Genomic DNA, 8,482 nt, shown 5'->3' on the forward strand with positions numbered 1-8,482 from the left:
AGTTCACATATTTTCTTCTTGCACCTCCATAAAAGTTGTATTTTTTAAAATACCCGTCATTAAAAATATAATAAAAATCTACACACATCTTTATTTTAATTTTGTTTAGATTGAATGTTTCGAAATATATTTTCAAATAAAAAACTATGTTTTGAAAGACTTATTCCAAAATATCAAAATGAAAATTATTTTACATTTCAGAATACTTTTCCAGAAATACTTTTCGGAGCAATCAATCTACTCATTTTATCTATCTGTTCATTTTATCTGTTCCAATCGGGAACAAGAGGGAAAACTCATTTCCCATGGTGGTGCAGGCGTTGACCACACCCATTGTTAACTCTTCCTACTTTGGTCTCGGTAAGATAAATAATCACAAGTTCAAAAGATTCAACAATGGAAAGAAACATAAAAAAACAGAGACAGAAGAAAATTAAACATATAAACATGGTCCACCATTAAAATGGTTGTGTTGTTTGGGTGATGAGATCGAAGAGAGAAAGAAAGGGCATAACTATCAATAACATATGGTTGCTGGTTAAGCATAAACCAAGACCATTCCTTTCTTTCACTTCATCTTCCCACTCTGAACTACCTTCCATCTTCATCTTTCACCACAGCACACACCCTTTAACCTCCATTTCCATCGCATCACATGATCCAGACCTCCATTTTCTCACACCCGGAGCTTCTTCCAATTCCGGGCATCCCTTCATGAACCTTCTTCTTCACCCAATGGAGCCAGAATGGGATGAGCGATGAGGGCTAGAACGCTTGAAAAATGAAAACTGTGAGGGGATAGGATTAAAGGGTATTTTTGGGATTAAGGGTTTTGTGGAGGTGCAGGAAGAAAGAGCCCGTAAAGGGTATTCTTGCTTTACCCCATAAAACTCTGGCCACCATTCTTTCATTCTACGGATTTCTTTTTGCAACACTTTTTCACCAGAAATTGCTATACTTCACTTGAAAAATCTCAACCTTTTTGACGTCCTCCTCAAATGACTGTTGTTGGGAGCGTATTTATTTTCTAAAGAAAATACTTAGGCTAAATGATAGGAAATGACAATAGATTCACAAAGGAAAAATTATCTAAAATGGCCCATGAAGCCGTACACAAGACATTTGCAACGAAACAGCTAGCCGTTGTTTGTTCTGCCAGTTCTTCCAAAGTTTAGGAGAGAAGTCAAATATGACGGCAGGGGAACCTAAAGAAGAAGGGACTGCCCCCCCAAGAGGAACCATTATATTAAGACTATAATTAGCACTCAGCAGTTGCAAATTATTCAGCACATCAAAATTTAGATAAAGTAATTCAAACTCCACTCAAGTGCCCATAGCAAAGGCTTCAAACAACCCAAGGTACAGGTCGGCTATCCGTAACACTGGATAGAAACTCAACAACAAAAAAGAAATCACATTCTGAGAGGCTTCGGATCTAACCACCTTCCACTTTTATGCGTTCATGTAATCACAGTTGGTGCAGATCGACCAGTGAATTCCTCCATTTTTGAAAGTTTCAATGCAACTTCCACCTGTAATTGGGATATTCAAGTCAGTAAAGATAGTTACTAGAGTTAATTAAAAGCATCTTCAATTTGAAACATTTCTCACAAGAGGAGCAAGCGCCTCATTTGAAAGTCTCCCAATTTTTGATGGATCCTTTTCGTATTGCTCAATGTATAGTCGAATAGTAGCACCTTCTGATCCAGTTCCAGACAGACGGAAAATCTAGGGTAGCGTATTCAACATAAGAAAACAAGGTAGTTAATACACTCCATAAAATATGAAGAGAAAATGGAAAATGAAATAATATATCCTAAGGAAAAAAATAAATAAATCCCACATCAACTTCAAGTTCCTAACAACGGAAAAAGATGAATATGGAAGATGCATTTTCAATTACGAAATTCCTCCCACTTCCATCAACTTAGTCGCAACAAATATTTCTGAAGCAGTAAACTCACCAATCGCGATCCATCCTCAAATAAATATCGGATTCCCTGATGTGATGAGACGGAACCATCCACAGGATCTTTGTACTCAAATTCATCAGCGTTGGAAACCTTCGAAACATCTGACCTCACCCCATTGATAATCCTAAATGAAAGGGAATAAATTCATTATATTTATCATTTATCATGATACGACATATCCAAAACCTTAACCGAGTAATCTTATTCCTAGGTCAAATACCGATTGACTAAACAGGTAACAGTAACATATTCATCAGTTCAGTCCAATTGCTTATTTCTAAGTATTCTAAATAATCAATAAATTCTATTCTGATGAGAAACAGATCAATAATTAGCACCGGAAGTGAACTAAAGCGTATCTATAAATAGGCAACTACAACATATCTATAATCAGCAGCGGAGGTGAACTGAAGCGGGAAGACATAAGAGGAAGTGGACGGAGGTATACTTTTCCATGACTTGGTCAATATCTTATATGATAAACGTTTGGATTGTATTACCTAGGTTTTTTGAATAATGGTAGAATTTTATGCTTTTGCTTTAGGTCAATGACTCTTGGAGAAGTCCGCCAGAATGTCGCCAGTTTTTGGTTCTTTGGGGATGCACTAGTTATTTGAGGTTTTTTGTTGATGGATTGTGTAGGATACCCAGGTAAGCAAGTATAGGACAGTTCTCACCCAAAGAATCTTCATAAGAAGTATCAAAAGGATAGGGAAGAACTGTAAAATAACTACGGGGCTACCATTATCCAGAAGTACAACGTACAGATCAGTTTCTAGATATCAATGACATTAAATAATTTCATTAAATGATCAAATTGATTGCCAAAAGATTTAACTGCATGATAAGGGGGGAATATACTGTAAGGAAACTCTACTAAAATAATCTTGGTGTACTAAATTACTAATATTAACATACTCGTTGACTTCTGAAAGCGAGGACTGCAGCTTGACCAAATAAGCCATCAGTTCCTTGGCTGCACCTGCATCCACGTTCTTTAAGGCAAAAAGTTGAGGTCATTAGCTGATTTTCAAAACTGGTTATAACAAAATAGAACAAAATGTGATAGTATCATACTTCGTAGTCATATCGAGTATAATAATGACGCCCATAAGTAGCCCAATGCTGGCGAACTATGTCTTCAACAGTGACAAGCTTGTCTTCAAGTTTATCTTTATTTTTATAGGCAAGTATAGATAGCCAGGCCAGAACTGCCCAGATTCCATCTTTCTCACGAATATGGTCAGAACCTAACCACAAACACAAGGAATAATCACAAGATAAAACTATGTTTTAAAAAAGTTTAAAGTTGTAGTTTGCTCCTCTCAATGCATGGCAAAAACGTACCAGTCCCAAAACTTTCTTCACCACAGACTGAACATAATCCAGCATCCATTAAATTACCAAAGAACTTCCAACCTGTTGGGACCTGGTTTTGAATAATAAATAAATTAAATAATTGTGTGCCCAAAAGCCACTGCCGAGTGTTTTCGTAAGTAAAGGCATCGAAGAGCATTGTACCTCAAAAAATTTCAAATTCAGATGTTTGGCTACAACATCCAGGGCAGCAGAGGTTGGCATGCTCCTACAAAATATTTACAGTTTAAAATTGATAGACGTTAAGCTATAGATTAACAGCAGATCAACAACTTCTAGTTAATTCAATGTAAAATCTTCCTGTTTCATATTCCAACTAGAAACAAATTCAATCACACTTTTTGCAGCAGCTAACTAGATAGTTACAGAACAGAGAACAATTACTAAGCGTGACCAAGTATAAGCTTGTCATAATAACTACATAACATGGCACAAGTGCACATTGGCACGTGTGCTTCTGTATGCGAAAACACAGACTACTGACGAAATTGAGAGAAGAGCTTCAAACATATGAAAATGATGAAAACCTGGCAACACCCTTTAAACCAGTAGAGAAGTATGGTATAGCGTCAACAGCATTTGCAGCAATAATGGCCACGGAATCTGAAGGAGTGACAAAAAACCTAACAAACAAGGGATACACAAATATTACACTAAAAGGTAAGAAAAGATTCAAATTCACCATAAAAAAGGGCAACACTACCTTTTACCAAGTACCATGTTGCGATCTGCATCACCATCAGCAGCAGCACCAAACTCTGGGGGCTCATCTTGTGGTTCGGATTTGCCCAATCCCATACGAGCAACCAACTCTTTCGCATAAGTCAAATTGGGGTCTGGGTGTCCTCCTCCAAAGTCTTCCTATATCCAATAAGTCATCCACAAATCAAAGACAAATCACCACCAGCACTCAGAAAATTGAAAGCCATACTTGGAAATAATCAACAAGAGAATAAGACCTTAGGTGTACAGTTCAGTAAAGAGCTTTCTTGTGCTCCAAGTTCATCCACAAAAATACTCTTTGCATATGCTCCAGCAACCCCATGAAGTGCATCATAACTTCAATAAAGTTAAAGAAATTTACTATAAAGTTTGGAATTAAAAAAACTAAGAAAAGTTCTATATCACAGTTTAAAATCATCCCCAAAACATACCAGAATGTGAACTTAGGAGAGGACAGCAGTTTCTTGATAGATTCAAAATCAAAAATTGACCTGCAAAATTTCAAGCATGGGGTAAGAAAGGATTGAATCAGTAGATGCAAGTACGAATATAGAACATTTAATGATCTTATTAAAATAAGAAAATAAAACAATTGCTTATTGTAGGAACAACCGCCTCATACGTGATACCAAACTGGATACTCAAAAAGGAAAAGGCAGGAAAATCTATTAAAAGAAACTTATACAGCTTGACAAATTTAAACATTTTCTTCCTTCAATGTTCTCCAGTTTCGCGGCTCAATTGGCAGTTGTCATCACGATATGACATGACAAAAGAAATCCAACCGCATACAAATTATTTGTATTCATGCAGAGTGTACGATGAAGTTGTAAAATCTTACTTCATCAATTTTATATAATCACTTGCTGAATCAAAAACCTCAACGTCAAATGGTCCTTCAGGGCCTGTAAAGTTTGTAACGCCTGTTGTGGTGATGTCCACCTGGGTAAACAATCAGAGAATGGGAAACATGGGTTAGATAGATACAAAAAAGTACAGTTTTAATTAAAAACAAGGTAATATAAATAAAGAAAAGGGGAAGATTTGTAGCCAGGTCTTGAGCAGTACATCTGGAAGATCTGCAGCAATCAGGTACTCCTTAATTGTTGTAGTGAATTCATATATCTTGTTAGTAATTCCCTCTGGTGCAGGTCCACCGTTTTCCATATTATATTTAATACCAAAATCCTACAACATGGAAAAAAATGACAGTTACAATCATTTGGAATTAATTTTACAACCAATTAGATATCAGTATAATACGACCCAAGAAACTCCCATCCACTCCTACAGTTAACTATGAAAATGTTCACCTTGTTAACTTAATTATGTAACGTTGATATCTAAGAAAAACTACAATTTTGTAACCACAAGATTATTTTGGGGAAGGGACACTCTGGAATATTTTCATGGTCACATAAACGCAATATGTTAATGTTCACATAGATCAAGCCTGTCACTGAACTCTTCCCTGCATTTTAAAAATGATATTGTGTAATTACATGTTTCCCTGATATTTCTTGCTCTTTGGTTTTTGACTACTTGCTACCTTTTCATCTTCTGTAAAGAAAAAATAGGTAATATCACTTATCGTTGGGTCATACAAGGTAAAAAAAATGAAAAGGGTACAATATTTTTTCATGTCATTTGTTACTCCGTGAAACATAATTTATATTGATCTAAGCAACGTGAGTCAACCTCAAACAACTCAACTGGCCAAGCTATAGGCTAATTGTCAGTAAACCTAGTTCAGATTTCAGAAATAGAACGTGAGAAAGATCCACACATTAAATTACTTTACTGTATATAATCATACCCATTAATATAATTTAACTCATCTAGAAATAATTAAAGTAATTCACAGCAATTCTGACCTCATCAGGACCACCGGGATTGTGACTTGCTGTCAGTATAAATGCACCTGTTGCCTTGGATCCCTGTACAGATAACATTTTTTTAACCACTATTTTTGCTTTAATTCAGCAGAGAAATATATTACCTGATGTTCTTCCACTATTAAAATCATGCACCGTATTCGAAGAAACAAAAAGCATTCTAAGCATAATAATGAGATAGACAAATAATGAGAACCAAACTGTAGAAAGCATAACTTACATCAGCTCCAACTCTTTCACGTATGACAGCAGACACAGCAGGAGTTGAAAGCAATCCATTTTGACCAATCCAAACACGTCTTACACCATTTGCTGCTGACATTTTAGTTATAATCTACAGATTCATTAAGATCATTAACGATGTGCAAAACAATATGACACTAAAAGAAAAACACGTTATCGAGCATGAAAAGAATATCCACTCTGTGTCCTCCCACATAAGAAAGTCGTAAGTGAAGAGATATTTAACCAATGGTGTACTGAGTTAAAGAAACAAAGTAAGTCTTTTCCAGAGTATAAAACTTTGAAACTGGAAAATGAAATTTTGGTTTCTACTTGTTATCATAAGATCCGAACCTGTACATTTTCATTTGTTTAATTAAAAAATATAGTATATTTCAAGGCCGAAATCATAAATTATATCCAAAAGACCACAAGTGGTGAAGTCAGATTAGTCCAAATAACTGCCTAGGTTCTATGTAGAACAAATCAAAATAAACCTAAAGAAAAAAAAAAAAAAAAAAAACTCAATTTTAAAGTGACAGCATCGGGAAAACTAGTAAGGCATCAAAGCAACGCAAATGAGAAATTTTCCAAAGAAATGTTACCATTTTGCCAGCACTTTAGCAATTGATAAACCAAATATTTCAGACACCACGAAGACTACACTAAAAGAAACAGAAATAGACAGTGGAAAAGTACCTGAATGGCTTCCTTTGAAAAATAACGACCATCACCGGATACAACTAGTGTTGCACCTACAAGAATCGAAGAAACAGTTCTCACAATCTTACAATATAATGAAACAAGAAAAGGAAAACAGTTTCTGAAAAGATATGATGAATCCCTGTCTTCTTTTGCCATGAGAAAAAGGCATATTCATTTCTGGCGCAGTACAGCTGATAATAAATTTCACAACCGTGAGTTTGAAGCAAAGTAAGAAAATTGAAGGATTCCTACCTCTGACTTTTTCCTCAGTTAATGCATTGAACGATGCCTGAACAAAGTTATGGAGGTAATGAGGCTGAACAAATACTTTCACCTGAAAAGATCCATCCAGCAAGAAACCTTTACTATTCATAGAAGGAATAATGAGCAACGAAGAAGCAAACACCGATGTGAAACAGATCTTACAACAGAAAAAACAATTCAAACTACATTGCAATTCCAAACAACTAAACAATTAAACTGTTCCTAAACCGCGTATAACGAATTTGTTCTGATCCAATCGCGATTCATCTCGAACACAACGCATAAACATCACATGCAGCTCAATCAAAACAACACGATCCGAAGGAGATCGGAATCAGAATATCTCATTTCAAGACAAGATCCAGCAGTGCAGCTCTGAGAAAAAGAAAACAAGAAGGAATCTACGGAACGCGGAGAAACCAAAGGATGAAGTGATTTGGGAATGAATGAAATGACGAGTGAGAATTGAGAAGAAGTAGAGAAGAAATGCAACCTTCTTGCGGAGACCAGAGGTTCCAGGCTTCTGGCCATCGAAGGGAGTAGTGTCCACGCGTGAAACGTTGAAGAGCACCATGGACGGTTACCTGAAGAAAGGAAAAGGAAATCCAGAAGGTTGAGATTAAAGAGAAAGTGTGCTAGTGAGAGAAAGGTGCGACGTGTATTTATAGGTGGGAGGAAAAGGGAAGGAGAAGAAGGAGAAGAGGACCTTAATGAGTGGAGTTTGCAGTAGATGAATGCTTATGGAGATGACATTTGTGCGACGAGGAATTTTATGGGAGTCTCTTCACTGTTTTTCCATTTTCTAACACCTTCTTTTCTAACCATCAATCATTATTTAGATTTAAATAAGATTTATATATTTCTCATTTATTTTATTTTATAAACCTAATAATTTATTTTTCAAAAAAAATGTAAATTTTTTGTTAAAAAGATATTTATTACAATTTTAAATATCATATTATTTTTTTAATTTATCTTTAAATATTTAAAATTCTACTATAGTATCTTTACTCATTTTTTATTTTATTAACCGATATGTTTTTTTATTATATAATATTATATAGAATCAATACATATAAAAAAATGACTTAATAAAACTACCATATATAATAAAAGAAACTTAAATCAGAATGTTTAATATATTAGGTGTTCAATTTTAAAAAAATAATAATAATATTAGATAATCAAACTAAAAATCAATTTCAGACATAAACTTATTTATTTATTTATTTATTATTTTAACAACCGGTATATGTGAAAGTAATTTCAGTTAAAGGGCTTTTTTATATTTAAATAATTTTAAAAAAAAATATTGACTGACCA

The 8,482-nt window shown here is 34.8% G+C and overlaps 1 protein-coding gene across 1 annotated transcript; it reads right to left on the reverse strand.

Annotated features, from left to right (window-relative positions):
- Positions 1–1,190: 1,190 nt before the first annotated feature.
- On the reverse strand, positions 1,191–7,978 carry LOC114177838 (phosphoglucomutase, cytoplasmic). The gene is made up of 19 exons (XM_028063412.2): positions 7,866–7,978; positions 7,653–7,743; positions 7,148–7,229; positions 6,890–6,945; positions 6,189–6,302; positions 5,948–6,010; positions 5,142–5,261; positions 4,915–5,015; positions 4,505–4,564; positions 4,310–4,409; positions 4,054–4,211; positions 3,878–3,973; positions 3,495–3,558; positions 3,321–3,402; positions 3,051–3,223; positions 2,892–2,968; positions 1,965–2,097; positions 1,612–1,728; positions 1,191–1,532 (listed from the first exon to the last, which is right to left on the reverse strand). The coding sequence occupies exons 2-19, from the start codon at positions 7,731–7,733 to the stop codon at positions 1,461–1,463; spliced, it is 1,749 nt and encodes a 582-aa protein (XP_027919213.1). The 5' UTR covers positions 7,734–7,743; positions 7,866–7,978; the 3' UTR covers positions 1,191–1,460.
- Positions 7,979–8,482: the final 504 nt, after the last annotated feature.

This window comes from Vigna unguiculata, chromosome 3 (genome assembly GCF_037176805.1).
Source record: "Vigna unguiculata cultivar grain cowpea cultivar isolate G323 ecotype 2 chromosome 3, ASM3717680v1, whole genome shotgun sequence".
NCBI lineage: Eukaryota > Viridiplantae > Streptophyta > Magnoliopsida > Fabales > Fabaceae > Vigna > Vigna unguiculata.

Bases quoted from the DNA above. Each gene is read 5' to 3' on its own strand.
- LOC114177838 (XM_028063412.2), bottom strand. From the start codon at position 7,733: ATGGTGCTCTTCAACGTTTCACGCGTGGACACTACTCCCTTCGATGGC. The intron at 6,946-7,147 runs GTAGGAATCCTT...CGATTCTTGTAG, and splicing joins AACTGAGGAAAAAGTCAGAG to GTGCAACACTAGTTGTATCC. The intron at 1,533-1,611 runs GTGAGAAATGTT...TCCCAATTACAG, and splicing joins ATGAGGCGCTTGCTCCTCTT to GTGGAAGTTGCATTGAAACT.